The sequence below is a fragment of the Colius striatus genome, chromosome Z, assembly GCF_028858725.1.
Source record: "Colius striatus isolate bColStr4 chromosome Z, bColStr4.1.hap1, whole genome shotgun sequence".
NCBI classification, from domain to species: Eukaryota; Metazoa; Chordata; class Aves; order Coliiformes; family Coliidae; genus Colius; species Colius striatus.
This window is the reverse complement of record NC_084790.1, coordinates 66,678,302-66,695,053: the sequence shown is the minus strand read 5'-3', so window position 1 is coordinate 66,695,053 and position 16,752 is coordinate 66,678,302. Positions and strand designations below refer to the sequence as shown.

At 40.0% G+C, this 16,752-nt stretch overlaps 1 protein-coding gene across 1 annotated transcript in view; it reads left to right on the top strand.

Moving 5' to 3' along the window:
* The window catches only part of SLC28A3 (solute carrier family 28 member 3), a 46,667-nt gene that overhangs the window by 18,003 nt on the left and 11,912 nt on the right, over positions 1-16,752 (top strand). The window contains exons 3-9 of the mRNA XM_062018264.1: positions 1,043-1,134; positions 2,522-2,711; positions 4,466-4,610; positions 6,565-6,678; positions 8,059-8,136; positions 14,194-14,274; positions 15,307-15,387. Coding sequence (XP_061874248.1) covers positions 1,043-1,134; positions 2,522-2,711; positions 4,466-4,610; positions 6,565-6,678; positions 8,059-8,136; positions 14,194-14,274; positions 15,307-15,387 — 781 coding nt within the window. The remainder of the gene's footprint in view (positions 1-1,042; positions 1,135-2,521; positions 2,712-4,465; positions 4,611-6,564; positions 6,679-8,058; positions 8,137-14,193; positions 14,275-15,306; positions 15,388-16,752) is intronic.

Genomic DNA, 16,752 nt, shown 5'->3' with positions numbered 1-16,752 from the left:
CATGGTTCCGGTTTCTGCAGACATAGGGTCCCTCCCTGGGATCACAGCCTGCTCTGGTCATAATTTTAATGAAGAAAATGCTTGCCCTGGCTCAGAATCTGTAGTGAAGTGATTTGGTCCCTTTCACAGGACACAGCCTCCTCCAGCCATAGTCACTGTCCCTGGTATGGGGCCTTTAATGAAGTGAATCGCTGCCCCGGCTTGGTGTTTGTAGCAAAATGAGTCTCTGCCCCTGATACGGGGTCATTATCAAAGCGAGTCTCTACCACTGATGCGGGGTCTTTAAACAAATGAAAATAAATCTCAGCTTCACCACTTCTCTCCATAGAATGCAGGGGAGTCTCCTCCAGCACACCTCCTCCTCTCTTTCATCACTGACCTTGGAGCCCGCATGGTTTTTTCTCTCACTCTTCCTACTCCTTGCACCACCAGCAGCCAGAAGAAGAAGAAGGGACAGAAGAAGGAAGAAACAGGAAGCAGCCTCCTCTTCCAGTTTCTTCTTAAAAAGTGGTGGTGGAGGCATCTAATTGGCTCAGCCCCAGAAGTGGATCTGGCTCAGAGATGGGGAGAGTTTCGAGCAACTTCTTACAGGAGCCATCTATACAAGCCCTTTCCCCTTACCAGAAATGGCTTAATGTCAAACCATGACAGTGGCACTAGTAATGAACACCAAATCTTTCACTACCCACCCGATTTGCACTAACCCTGTTAACAGACCTCCTCACAGAAGAGCTGTGCTTCAAAGCCTATCAGAACTGGCCTGTTAACTTTGGCCAGTTAAATAGTTGGTGGCTTAGAGATCTGACAGATTTTCATTTGTCCAACATCAAACCAAAGAATTTTATCCCAGAAGCTTTGTAGGATTGCACAGCAGGATTGGTAGGATTCTCTTTGACACGTTGGGGTCCAAATTTAACCCTTACCAAGGGCAGCATACTCCAGTGGAGAAATTTTGATCAATTTGATCTTCCTGTGCAGATTACTCTTCTTTTTTACTTACAGCTTAAGTTTCTAATCTGTATGGTTTTTTGCATTTTCCTAGGCATTTAGAAAAGAAATATGATAAAGCCTGTGAATTTTGGAACAAGCATAAAACCAGAATTCACTATGTGATCTACGGAATTTTAATAACAGGTAACAGTATGTTACACCTAGAATTGTTGAAGTTTTATTTATTTACCTACATGAGATTATAGACTGTGCCTGTCTTTTATCTGGCACAAGAACTCTTGACTGTCTTAAAGAATTCATTTGAAAAGAGGTAAAAGTTAAATTAGTCCCTTAGAAAGCTCCAGATCTCAAAACTTCCACTCATTCCATACTGCTTCCCCAGTATGTTTCAACTCTGACTAGCAAGTACATTTAGGATAAAAGGGTAGTCCAGTCTTTGTGTCTACTCCCTTACCAGTCCCTTTCAAAAGGCTTGTTAAATTACAATTTTAGGAATTTGTCCAAAACCATGAATTGCATTTAAAAAGAGTCGGACACAACTTGGGCTGAAATTAAATCAGCAGGCCTAGGATCAAATTTTTCTGTTGTGACCCATATCACTTGAAATCCATAGCGAACGTGTGCTAAAGGAAATGTGTTTTATGTCAGCATGCATTGCAAAGTGACTGAGATATTTATTTTTCTTACCCCTTTACTAATCAGCCAGTAGGTTGGTTTGTACCCCTCTAATTCATCAAGTTTCTGTTTAAGATCCTCTTGTTTGGACACTGAGAACACGTAGACCTAAAATATGTCTATGTGATAGGCAGCAGCATATCATAAAGTGGTTGTCAAAGAGCTGCTTGCATGATGCATAACCTGCCCTAGCTGCCCTAGCTTCAGCTTGTCTTCCTCTGTCACAGTACAGACATATTCCAGATCAAGAGAGCAAGTGAGTACTAAGGATATGTCAGGGCTTCATACATTAATTCCATATAAAGAACTGATTTTGATCAGAACTACTGATTTTGCATCACAAAAATCAGTAGTTCTTCCTTATTTGCCATAGACAAAATCAGATTATTTTTTCCAAGAACTATGTATTTCATAGAACAAATAAGCATGAGAAATGACAAATCACAGCTACTTTAAAAGATAAACTCCAGCTAAGCTTCCCAATTACTTGAGAGGGCCATCAAATCAGGCAGTTAGCAAATGTTTTTAAATGTTTCTTCTAGTTTTATTGGATAAACTCATCCTTCTGTGAAAGAAGGAACAAAACCCATTGTTCTTAATTCATAGTTTTTACACAGGAATAAGGAATTTTGTAGATGTGTTTAGTTTTCCCAGGTCATTAACACATTTGATATGAACTTTGCCAAAGCACATAACCTGCTGAAGCCAGTTTGCATATTCATATTGTAAGCAAGAACACTATATCTGAAAAAAAAAACCTCAGTATTTGAGAGTCAGAAAAGCACTTAAAAGATAAACACAGACATTATTTAACCATATCCTTTAAATTTATAAGTTGATTCTGCTTTAAAAGAGATCAATCTAACTGATGTGTATTTTGTTATTTCTGTGGCAGCATACTTGGCAGTACTTATTGCAGCCTGCATCTTGAATTTTCAGAGAGCCTTGCCACTCTTTATCACCACTCTCCTAGCTATCTTCTTCATCTGCTGGGATTTTTTAAGAGAGAAGTATGAAGACAGAATTACTGCATTTTTTAACCCTGGAGAAATATATCTGCAGAGACAGTGGTTTTGGCTGAAATGGTAAATACCAATTACTTTCTATTTATGCAGAATGACAAAACATTAGCCATTTTACTCCATACTTCTTTTTCAGCTTACAACCCTATAAGCACAGGGAACTGGATCAATCATACAAATAGCAGTAACATCAAAGAATACAAACAGTATAATTAAATAATTCCCAGTTTATACATGGCAGGTACACCTTTAACATTGCAGTACAGTAGCTAGGTATCTAAAATCTTGACAGAAAGTGTAAAATGTTCCTCAAATTGAGATAGGACAAGTTTGTGATTGCAAGAGAACATGTCCACAGAAGTTCAGGTGTCTTCTAGCTTTCTACAAGAAAGAAAGGGCCTTACTGTCACTTGTTCAGAGAGCTGTGAGATTTTTAAAAATCTTAACTCTAAAATATGCAAACTGCTAAAGACTGAAGTGTGTTATCTAAGCACCACTATTTCACGTATCACCATAGCAATTTTTACTTGACCTTCAGGAACCAAAACATGCCAGCCATATTTAGTGTCATAGTAAGATCATACAACTTTATTTGGGATGATAGACATGCGTCTGGTTGATAAATGGCAGGCACTTAGATCTAGTAGGTACTTATTCAGTTCCTGAGCAGTTATCAGATATATTTAAGTTATTCCTGGGAAAACAGGGAACAAAAGGAAGCTTATAAACAACAACAACAAAAAAGACAAATCTCATTAAAAAGGAAAAGAAAACTGACCAGCTGCCTTGTATCTCAGCTAAGTCAATCTGGTTGCCTCTTTCAGCAAACAGAACAGGAGAGTCTTGATGAACAGATGGAACAAGCCAGGGGCAGTAATTGCTGTATTACCTGGACTGAAATTCTCAAATAATACATACCACAGATAAAGTGCTTAACTGTAAGTCACAGCTTCCCCCAAGAGGCAGAAAGTCAGGCATAGAAAGCATTGCAATGGCCAAGTAATTTTGTGGAGTTGACCTGCAGTATTTTTGATCCAGGTCTAAAAATGGAATTTAGGTATCTAGGTACCACTGGAATCAATGGAAGCTAAACAACTGTTAAAACACAAGAAAAGGGTCTATGTTTACTTTTCCCCTGTGTAAATGTAATGATGTATTTCCTTGCCTCTCCAGCTGTTGTTGTGATAATTACCTTCAATACACAATCTGAAGACAATCCTGTGATAGTGGAGGCCATAGAAACACTGAATATAGAAGCACACATGGCTCTTGTCATTGTTTCTGAGGAAGATAAAATTGCTATGATTAAAAGTCATTTTTCTAAACAGACTACAAATGGTTACAAAGAAGTAAACACTTTAAAACCTCTTCCAAATAGTGCATGTTTCATAGTCCCACCACTTAAACAGCACAGTGCGATTCATAATAACCAAAGTCTGTCTTGCCTAGAGCTAAGAAAAGATTCAATGAACAAGATAGGAAAGGAAAAGGAATAGGAATATGGAGTGAGAAAGGAGAAAAAAATCTTCTCATATTTCATTTAGAAGAAATAATGCTCAGACAAGAGTCACTCGTGCTTTGTTTGATTTCCACCCCAACTCTGATTTTGGGGAGGACATTTCTTCTGGATGCCACCAAGGGATGTTGTCAGAGTTGCATCACCAAAGGCAGGTTCCTGCTTATGTAGAGCTATACATTTCAGCTTAATACACTTACCTGAGCGTTCATTCAGAGATGTAGATGTTGTGGTGAGGTTAAGTGGAATGAATACCTGGTCTTCTTCAGGATGTCATGTCTGACACTTTTCCTTTTCCTAGGGTGTTGTGCGCAGCAATTATTATAACTATAATTTGCTGGCTCATCTTCGACACAGCAAAACAGGGATCCCAACAGCTGATCTCCTTTGGTGGACTTGTGATATATGTGTTCTTGATGTTTATCTTTTCCAAACATCCAACCAGAGTAAGTGTTTAGTTGGACCTTTTGCAGGTTTTTTTAGTTGTTGTTCAATGTATTAAAAGCTATTTCCTTACCCTTGCACCAAGTTTGATAACAGAAACCCCATGAATATAAAAATTTAGTCTTGCCAAAACCCTGTGATGTATTTCATTTCTGGGGAAGGTCATTTAGTTCTGATGTCTTGGGGAGCACTTGGAGTCTTTACCAGTATCTATCTCTCACTATTTTGGGAAACTTCTGCCCATTCTTTGTTTCAGTCCTAGTGAAATTTGGAATACATTTGTTCCTGGAGCATCCATGCAAGCTGAGACAGGCCTAGTCCATGCTTTCCATCCACAGAAAGTTCACCCCAGTCCTCAGGACATCATAGGCACTTATTTGAGGACACTGTCATCACATCAACACAAATCATATGGAACTGAAGATGTGCATCCCTCATGTAGCTCTTAATCTCTCATAAGTTTCACAAGATTCACACTGCAAATGCAGCAGATGAGGCCAAACAGGTCCTCATTTTTCACTAACCCACTCCCACAGACTTGTCAATGTCATTTATTTTGTTTTTCCAGCTAAGATGTACACTCTGTATTGCTGTGATATTATAAAGGGGTTACTTCAGCCATAATACTCTCACCCTCAGCTTTTATCGCTATATGCATGCCTAGCATACAGCACATACTTTCATCAGTCATATATTAATATATTGTCCAGGTCACCAAGTTTCACTAGCATTTTTTCAACACTCCCATCAGTGCTGAGATTTTCTTGATAGAAAAAGTCCCATCAGCAGGGAGTAATGGATCTGCCACTCCCTGTTTTTGCAATTGCTGCTGTTTCCAGCTGAGGTAAAAATGCTTTGTACTCTCCCCTGGGTCCTCATTACATCTAATTGGCTTGTGTTATTCAAATATCATCTGAATAAATTAGAGAGTGTCATTGCATCTCTTTGCCTTGTAAATAATTAGATTCAATTTTCACAGTGTTTTCAAACAAAGATGTTTTCTGAGCAAAGCGCCCCAGGATACCATCAGCCTTCTTGGCCACAAAGGCACAAGGTTGTCCACCAGAACTTCCAGGTCCCTCGTCACAGGGCTGCTCTCCAGCAGGTCAATCCCCAGCCTGTACTGGTGCATGGAGTTGTTCTCCCCATATGCAGGGCTCTGCCATTCCCTGTGTTGAACCTCATGAGGTTCCTCTCTGCCCAACTCTCAAGCCAGTCGAGATCCCACTGAATGGCAGCACAGCCTTCTGGGGAATCAGCCAGTCCTCCCAGTTTAGTGTCATGAGACAACTTGCTGAGGGTACACTCTGTCCCCTCATTCAAGTCCCTTTATCCTTCAAACTGACCCCACAATTGACCCTTGTGGAATCACACTAGCCACAGGCCTCCAACTTGACTCAGCACCATTAATTACCATTCTCTGGGCTCTTATCTTTTGTCCAGTTCTCAGTTCACCTCACTGTCCACTCATCAAAGCCATCTTGCCTGAGCTTTTCTATGAGGGTATTATGGGAGACAGTGTCAAAAGCCTTGCTGAAGTCAAGGTAAATACAGTGTTGTCCCCTCATCTACCCAGCCAGGCATGCCATCCTAGAAGGCTATCAGGTTGGTCAAGCAGGATTTCCCCCTGGTAAATTCATGTCAGCTCCACCTCATAACCTTCTTTTCCTTCATATGCTTAGAGATGTCATCCAGGGTGAGCTGTTTCACCAGATTTCCAGGCTGACTGGCCTGTAGTTTCTGGGATCCTCCTCCTTGCCCATTTTAAAGACTGGAGTGACATTTGCCTTCCTCCAGTCTTTAAGCACCTCACTTGTGCTCCATGATCATTCAAAAACAGTGGAGAACACCTTAGCAATAGCATCAACCACCTCCTTCACCACCATTTAGTAATCATCTAAAGTTACTGTTTCATTAAATAACAAATGGCTTGTTTTTATTTTTGTTTCCATCTAGGTTGCTTGGAGACCAGTATTTTCAGGAGTGGTAATGCAGTTTATCCTTGGGCTTCTTATTCTGAGGTCCAAAGTGGGGTTTGATATATTTAACTGGCTAGGCATTCAGATCCAGGTAAGCTACTGGGCAAAAAATCATTTTTAAATGTAATTTTTCATCTTAAGACTCTCACATGATATCCAGACAATTCAAGGGTCCATGTTTTGCCCTCTTCAGAAAAACTAGGTTCTCAGAAAGGTAATCGATTACCTGAATTCAACCTTCTCATTTCTTTTTTGTCCTGTTAATACAAGACCATATGGAACAGGTTGACGACTAATGGCTAGAGTGACCCTGCTTGTTAATGGCTTTACTGTCCTTGGGCTAAAATTAAAACTTGTACGGTTCAAAAACAAAACTGCTATTGTGCCAGGTCACTCATGGTATCTTGGCCCAACTCCAAAGAATCTTTGCAATAAACCCGATATGCTGAAAAACTTTAGGAATTTGCAAGACAGACTGTCTTCACTGCTGTCTTCAGAGTAGCTACAGTCCTGGCTACAAGGATATTTCATAGTTCTTGGATTTGTAGGAAAACTAATTCAACTACAGGTGGCAAAATCCACAGCTGTGAACAGCAAGAGTTCTCCAGAGACAGCACACCATCCATTTTTTTTTTCTAAAAATGTCCATTACTGTAAAGTAATAAATAAGAGAAATCCAAAATGTAGATCAGAGAGTATACAGTGAAGGACATTCAGACTTCCCACTCCAGCGATACTATTCACACAGCTGTTCTTCACACTACAGATAATTAAGGACATTTAAAACACGACAGTGCAGAATGTACTGTTTGTGAATGGCAGTGAAGGCACAAGACTGATATCTTTCTGGCTGCTATTTTGCAGGCAGTGTGAGTCATCTGGATTTTGTCACCAGGATCTCAGAGTCCCCTTTTGTCTCTAACTAAAGCAGGTCTGATGCCCTCTTTCTTTAGTTCCAGGCTCTAGTTATTACAGCTGCCTCTTAAACTGTATTGTTAATTGCAGAGTTTGGAATCAGGAATATAAAAATGCACCACCATATTTAAAGGTTAAAAGGTTTTTTTTGAGTGGTTTTGACTACTGCTTTCAAAACTCATTACTTCAGCCATTAAATCGCCATTTAAAATTGTATACATTTGTTTCCACGAGAGGAAGGGTAGAACTGCAGCACAGTATCGGGAGTTTTTAAGAATAACTTCTTTTAATACATCTTACAGCCTTTATCTTGTTAGATACTGCAGGAAAATGTGGCCTTGCTGCTTATCCACATACTCTGAAGCAGCCTGCAGTCTTGGTAGAGCAGGGAACCTTGATTCAGCCAGATACAGTCAGTGAAGCCTGGACCACAGAGAGTAGAGTACAAACTCCTTGGACCCCACTAGATCCAGTAACAAACCAACTAGTAACATCTGCTTAGTTTTTGATAGGGACTTGAGGTTGATGGCTATCTTTCTTTGCTTTTTGTCCCTAGACTTTTCTGGAGTACTCTGACACAGGTGCTAAGTTTGTGTTCGGTGAGAAATATACAGATCATTTCTTTGCTTTTAAGGTAAGACAGGTTTTATAAATACTGTGTGTGGCAGATAAACAACAGAAAGTGGGAAAATATGTCTGGGAAATAAATTAATTGTATGGCTTGTCATACCAGTGCAGTCACCAGAGAAATTAGCTAAGAGGTAAAGTATTCTGTACTGAGTGACATTCCAAATAGAAAACTGGTGAAGCCCACACAAAGTCCTTAATTTACTATCATACACTGAGTTAGGTTGCACATACTTTGTCTAATTATAGCAACATATATCACTACTAGATAGAGCTTTTAGGATATGTTTCTGCAAGGAATAAGTTACAGGACTCCTACCTGGACACTGAAAGAAATATTACCTTCAGCCAATGTTCCCAACCTCTCCATAAGTCAAGGTGCTCTACTATATGTCATGGTTTGGCCCTGCTAGCAAGGAAGCACCACAACAGTCTCAAGCTCAGAGCCACCATTCACTCCCACACTCATTAGGATGGCAGAGGCCCCAGTGAAATGGGAGTAAAAAGATAAGCAAGGTTGTTATGGATTAAGACAAGGGCAGGGAGGGCTCTCTTTGTTCTGGGCAAAACAGACTCCAGTACTTGACTTAGAGAGGAAACGGAATGGAATAAAAGCAAAAAGGGAGTAGGATGATGAGAAAATTACAACCAGCACTTTAAGATCTCCCTCCCCCATCCCTTCTTTCTTCCCTGGCCCAGCTCACTGCTCCTCATACCTCTACCTCCTCCCCCCTCAATGGCTCAGGGAGACAGGGAATGGGGAATGTGGTCATTCTCTCACAGATGAGCTCTGCTGCTTCTCTCTTCTCAGATGAGGATGACTCCTGGCATTCTTCCCCTGCTCTGAATATGGGGTTCCTCCCCTGGGACACAGTCCTTAACGAACTCCTCTGGTGTGGGTTGTTCCCAGCAGCTGCAGCTTCTGCCAATACAGGGTCCCTCACACGGGACACGGTCCTTAGTGAAAATCTCTGGGATGGATTCTTCTCCATGGTTCCAGTTTCTGCAGACAGAGGGTCTCTCCCTCGGAACAAGGTCTCCTCTGGGCATAAGTTTAATGAGATGCTTTGTCATGGATTCCTCCCCACAGTTACAGCTTCTGTGAATATTGGATCCCTTCCATGGGACACAGCCTCCTCTGGTCATAGTTTTAATGAAGAAAATGCCTGCCCCTGCTCGGGATCTGTAGTGAAGTGATTTGGTCCCTTTCACAGGACACGATCTCCTCCAGCCATTACTTGAGGAGGCACCTTACAGGGGTGCCCTTAATGAAGTGAATCTCTGCCCCTGGCTTGGGGTTCTTAGCAGAATGAGTCACTGCTGCCCCTGGTTCAGGGTCAGCTTTAGCAAAATGAGTCTCTGCCCCTGATACGGGGTCATTATCAAAGCGAGTCTCTACCACTGATGCGGGGTCTTTAAACAAATGAAAATAAATCTCAGCTTCACCACTTCTCTCCATAGAATGCAGGGGAGTCTCCTCCAGCACACCTCCTCCTGTCTTTCATCACTGACCTTGGAGCCCGCATGGTTTTTTCTCTCACTCTTCCTACTCCTTGCACCACCAGCAGCCAGAAGAAGAAGAAGGGGCAGAAGAAGGAAGAAACAGGAAGAAGAAGGAGGAAAAAGTCTCCTCTTCTAGCTTCTTCTTAAAAAGTGATCATGGAGGTGTCTAATTGGCTCAGCCCCAGAAATGAATCTGGCTTAGAGCTGAGGAGAGTTTCGAGCAATTTCTTAGAGGAGCCATCTTTACAGCCCCTTCCCTCTTACCAGAAACAGCTTCATGTCAAACCATGACACCATGCTATGCTCTTCTATCCTGAAGTGCAGTGCAAATCACTGCCTCACAGACATAGCACCTGTAGAACTGGAAAGCCTAGATGTATACTTATATTTGGTAGAAGAAGCAGACCCTGCCCATGCATGAGCAGGAAGGATTATCTTACATTATTTTTACATTAACAATACCCCAAGAATATTTCCTGCCTCTCCCTTAGGAGACATTTTTTGGAAACTACCAGAACACAGTTTATGTGCTCTGTGCTCTCTAACCTGCAGCAGCATACTGTCTGCTTTTGCTCCCACACATAGCCCATGCCATAATACCTGTTTTGTCTGGAATCAAGAACCTATAAAGAAAAAACCCAAACAAACAAACAAACAAAAACCTTTGCCTTTTATCTTCTGTTTTTTTATGGAGAGGATATTCCAAACTGGATATTCTTCACACTTCTTTCACTACTTAAGAAAGAAGATGCTACCTGTAAAGTATGCTGCTACTAAGAAGACTCAGGATGTCTTTGAGGGGAAAAACTGAAATATTTAATCAGGAAACGTAAATTATATTTTAGTTGCAACATTTTCATACCTTTTCTTTCACTTTCCAGTCTCCTCTCACTTTTACTCTATTGAATATTCACTCAAATGACAAATTGCATTCAGAATTACATATTTGGGGAGTGAAATTCTCACTCCCAATGCTGTTTTTCCACAATGCCTTATGCACCTTTAATTTTCTAATGCCTCAATGGTGATGCAAAACACTTTGCTAACTAGAGTCGTAACTAGACAGTCAAAAGTTTAGTTTTGTATATGCACAAATCCATCAGTCTTATTCTATGGGATAAGCCACTAAAAGACGTGGAATTTCTAGAAGAGGATATCAGGGACAAGTGGGTTATTTTCAGTTCAGAGCTGCATATGTCTCAGTGTAGGAATATATACAGTAAACAGAGTGGTAGACAAGTGTACAGCAACAACAAAACATTATCCATCTGCTCCTCTTGTAGAAAAAGATTTCTGTCTTCCAGTGTCAGTGAGTGATAAACAGTCTATTCTCTCTTGAAACACTTGGCATTTATTTAGAGATTAAGATTTTTTGTGTCTTTCAGATATTTCATGAGGTTTGCACATACTGGTAAACTGTCCAAATCTTGCCCCAAGTTATTTCAAAGCACTCTCCAAAAGAGAAATATCTTAATCTCAACTTAGCTCTTGAGAGAGTAGACAAATGATAGGGTACGTCTTTGCAGAAAACTGACAAAGCCAGTTAAAACTTGACTATTTAAAAGTATATAGTAGGTATCAGGACCTATACATATTGGAGACTAAACTTCTACACAGGTTTGCCCATGGAGAGAAGTATTCTAATAGTTTAACTATGTAGGTGAAATTATACCCCAGGATCCATCTACTTCTCTCATTTGGAACCACACTAGACCTTTTTGAGTAGTAGGCTTTTGCTACAGCTGAGGTCCATCTGAATTCCCTGTCATATTTCCTTTTGCAGTTCTCTCCTGACTTTTCATGGAGCTGACAAATGTTTCCACACACAAGCTGTGATGGCGTGTTTATGTCCAAATTAAATTGGTGAATTTTTTAATAGCAGAAGCAAGTTGGAAACATTTTCACTGTCATCTCCCATTCAGAGCACCCATATCTTTGAGACAGACTCTTGCACTCATAAAATAAGGATACTACAGCAGAAAGAGGGAACTGGAAGTCTATGGGACAGAAATATGAATTTCAAGATCTTTTCTTTCCAGAAAAATAATTTGATGTGATCAGTGCATGTATTTTTGGGGGGGGGGGGGGGGGGAGAAAAAAAGGTGGACTCTTGACCTTTTATTCCCATATACATTTCACATTTAACCTAGGAAGCAAATTAAGGCTGATGTTCCACCATGACTTCCCTCTGCTGTGCAAATATTCCTATATACACAAGGCATGCAATAGCCCCATAGCTACAGAGGGAAACTGTTCTCAAACTCCTCGGATCATCCCTGTGCTTCCTTTTTTTCTTAACAGCCCTGTGTCCCTGTACACGTGCCTGTTCCTCTCAGTTCCCAAGTTCTCCAGACTCCTCCTGAAAAACAAAAGTTTTCATGGTCTATTCCCCTCCGCACCTCCCCCAATTCCATACCTGCAGTTCCAGTGAGGCTTTTCTATAAAAGAGGTCTGTGCTTTTTACAGTTGAACTAGTTGTTTCATGTTAAGTTCTTCTCATTGTGTTTATCTCTGCAGACAATGCAGTTGACAACCTACTACTACTTGATGTGTTGCAATGAGTTTATTTACATTCTACTATTTTAGGGTAATAATTACATCTTAGATAAAAGCTAGCTTGGACATGACAAATCATTACAATTAGTTACCTATTAAGTATTTTCTGATGAAGGCAGAGTATAGTAGGTACCATATTTAGTCACTGGAGTTTTAAGCAGGAGGGTTTGATTATAAAATTATCCCCAACTTCCTTGTGCAGTCAAGACACAAATCATCACATCTAGAAAACAAATTCCCTATTTTGTAAAGATGAATGCTTCATCCAGAAATGCCTGCAACTGAAAAAATGGAAAGGCATGTTTTAATGTTATCTAAGGTATTTTCAGAGGAATGTACATAAGAAACAGTCCAAAGGATGCCAGCTGTCACCCAGAACAGAGTATCCCACTCCTTAAGCTGAAACCAAACTACAGCTCTCAAACCTGGGAGCTCTTCTCATCCATTTGGAGGGAAAGATGGGAGGACACTCATTTATGTTTTTTACCATTCAGTACAGACCATTGACATTTGTTTGTCTGCACACTGCCTTTCCAGGCCCATTTCCCTACAGCCCTCATGTCAGTCCCTATATATACCGAGGTACGGAGTTGGCTGGGAGCCAGATACCCCTCTGACTAGCACACACTTAGGAACAGGGAGAGGAAATGTCAGGAGAGAAAAAGCACAGAGGAAGAGTTTTACTGAACTAAACTTTCCGCAATCAGTGCACAGCAAAACACCCACAGAGGGCCACTAAAAGGAATCAAACTAGAAAAAGCAGCCTCATATTAACTTGTTGAGGAGCACAGTATCTGTGAACTGCATTCTCTTCTTTCAGTGAAAGATTCTGATCATCTAATTTGAGTTTCCAAACCTTTTGCAAAATTGTTGAGAGTACTAACTTTCCTCTAGAAAGGTATAGCTTCAATATACTGAAAAGATCTGGACCAACAAGGTGGTTTTACTTTTATTTCTAATGCATTATGCCCTCAGTTGAACACACACAGAAGCTTGCTAGAGTTAGTGGTACTGTTTTAATTGTAACTAATCTGTTTGCCTAACTTTGGACCTTTTGAGAGGATTTTTCTTCTTGTTTTATACTAGCATAAAATGTTGACATGCTGTGTTTTTAAGATACTTGAGAATCAAGTTATATTACTTTATTCAAGATGAAAAACCAACACATTTCATACCAAATCAAAGAGTGGGTTAGGCATTCATGCAGGTTTTTTTAAATTATGTGTTTAAGGAAAATGTTCTTTCTTCATTCTCCACTGATGAAGATTTACATTCACTTGTGTATTTAATAAGTACACACCTATGAATTTGTTTTTAAGCAGATTCTGTCTCTGCATACAAGTACAGAATAGCTTTTGAGTACTCCACATTGGCATTATAATGAACGCTATAAATAGAGCAGAATAAAAGAGGATTTTTCTATATGATGTTGTCAAAAGGCAGCCACATAGGATGAGCTCTTTAAAGAAGCTGCCCTTGATTCTGTGAAATCAAGTCAGCTACAATCCCAATCAAAATCTCTTCAACTTCTGCTTATATAGTAATCTAGATTGTGAATTTTAAACATAGACTCAGGGAAGTTTGTGTTTTTAAGACACAGACACAGGGAAGTTGAGCTCTGAATTCTTCATCACAGTTCCATTCTATATATTTCTGCTCACAGTTTCCAAAGTTTACAGATGTACTAGCCAAGTCCTTGTAGATGCCATTGTCCAATAAATGTTTGAGCTGACTTAAAAATGGCTGTAAACTAATGCATATCATGTTACACCAGACTGTTACAAAACTATTGCAATCCTGTTACAAAATTATATCAAGTCATGAAAAATAGTTAATTCCAGCACAGACACAAACAAGCTTAAAAGGTTAAAAATGTCACAGCATAAGTGTAAACTTAATTATGAGTTTTCAATACCTTTAAGTTTCTCTCCAAAAACATGAGACTATTTTAAAAAATAAATAAATGTCCTACAGAAGTGTTACTGATCTTGTGTCTCCAAATCAGGTTCTGCCAATCGTGGTTTTCTTCAGCACAGTAATGTCTATGCTCTACCACGTGGGATTCATGCAGTGGCTTGTTGGAAAGGTATGTTTTTACCGGTAGCTACTCATTTGCCTAGTAGAGGACACCTCTTGAACATATGCAGCTGGACTGACTACATGGGCCTGACCAAGTCAGAGGCAGACTTATAAAAAGTAGTTGTATATTTTTAACCTGGAAATAGTTCCAAATGTTACCATGGCAAAATCCTAATTGGCATCACATAGCACACTTTCCTTGCCCCAACTTGGTTTTATTGCTAATGTCATAGTAATTGTTAGATTTACCTGAGTAGTTTTGGCATTCCTCAGATGCCATACTTGCTTAAAACTTCCTTTCTGCCTGCATCTCTCTCAGTCCCCAAAGTGCAGGATGGAGGTTACATCACAGACAGTGAATTTCTGCTTTCTGCTAAGCATTGCATTAGCAGTTGCATATATCTTCCTATCACCAGATATCCAGAACACCATCAGAGGCTACTCACCTCATGCTCTTAAGTGTTCATTTCTCTCAGGCCCTTTGTTCAAACCAGTGTTGCAGACAAGAGCAAGTCCACTTCCTGCCTAATGAGCTTACCATATGAGGGTAGAGATCTTCCTGCATGGTGGTGGTTAAACTTTCTTTGAAGAAATTCTTTAGAAGTCCTTTGTCTTTCTCATTTACTGGATTGTTATATAGGCACTGCAAACCTCACCAAGCTGAAATAGCATGCTAAAATTTCTATGAGGCATCTTTAGTCTTAATCTAAACTTTTTTTTTTTCCCTTCATATGATACAAGTCCCTCTAGACAGTTACATAAGTAATAAGGTCACATCAAAAGATCTGCTTTGATTAATTTAGTTTAACAATTTAGGGCCCATGAAGAGCCTGGAGTATTCTCTGTTGTGTTAAATTATTCCTCCTCTGGCTTATTCCAACACACTACTGTTACATTAATGTGTTATCTTGAACCTGAAATCATTAACTCATGAAATATTGTGTCTCAGAATTCTTATATTAATACGATTCATTCATTAAGTGCATGGAATAGGCAGACCAATGTATTGAGGTTTTTTTTTCTTTTTAAATCATTTTAGGTTGGTTGGATAATGTACGTTTTTATGGGGACCACTCCTGTTGAGTCTCTGGTAGCTGCAGGTAACATATTTGTGGGACAGGTGAGTTGGAGCATATAAAAACACACTAACAGAAGATTACTGAACGTTGTGAAATACTGCTCCTCAGTGAGCACCTCTGTATAAAAAAAAGGTTAAAAAAAATGTCATCATTTTATATGAAGCAATGACTCCATTACAGCAGGTCTGATGGTTGATTTCCAGAATTCCAGTATATTCATATTTCAGTAGAGACGCACAATAGGATAGGTTTTGGGAACTATATGTTTTCCCAATAGAAGGTCAGGCATAAATATAGGTGACAGGTCACCCTTAAAGTGACTACCAGACTCCTCCACGGCTATGAAGAAATGATTTTGCCTTTTTTATTTTTTTTTAATAATTGAAAGGACAAATAGGATGAAAAGAGGGCATATAAGGCAGACAAGGACAGGAGAGACAGACTGCAAAGGAGACTAAGATCCAAGGCTGGCTGTGCAAAGCCTCAGCCACAAAAGCATGGGACAGAGTCTAACAGTCCCCTTTGATAGGAAATCCATCAAACCTGCACTACAGCAGTGTCTGCCCTAGGCAATGTGAGAAGATCACAGCCCAAAAGCAGAGTTAGCATATCAGTTATATAGCAGTGATGCATCACTGTATCAAAGTGCTTCAAGATTTAAACCAGTACCTTTGCTTGACATAGCCTCCAGGATGTGCTTGTACACACACCAGAGGACCTGGGAGCTTTAAGCTGCCTGTGGTGCATATAATGCAGGTTTTACTTGATGCACAGCTTCACATGTGGCTCAGACCTGTGGCTATCTTGAACTGACTCAAAACTGGATTAGGATTTCTTGGCAATTTCATTGGGCCTTTGGGGGAAAGAGCAAACCAGCAAGAATGGGTATCAGGAGGTTGAGGCATCCCTTTTTTTCTATAGTATCTAGCAACAGGACAAGGGGTAATGGGATTAAGCTGGAACACAAAAAGTTCTAAATATAAGAAATAACTATTTCACTGTGAGGGTGCCAGAGCAGTGGCACAGGCTGCCCAGAGGGGTTGTGGAGTCTCCTTCCTTGGAGGTCTTCAAGACCCGCCTGGACATGTTCCTCTGTGACCTGATCTAGGTGAACCTGCTTCTGCAGGGGGGTTGGACTAGATGATCTCTAAAGGTCCCTTCCAACCCCTACCATTCTATGATTCTATGATTCTATGAAGAATTGTCTTTGGACAACATGGATGTTGATTCAAATTTTCCTTCTTGGTATAAAAACCCACCAGCCTATTAATATTCAGAGCTCTCATTTGCACTAAAGTTAACTAGTCAAAGACACCTAAGAAGATGTGATACAGTCACTCATTTTTCTGTCCTGTTAATAAAGAAAGCTCTGAGACATTATTAGCAAGGTCTTAATTCATTAGTTA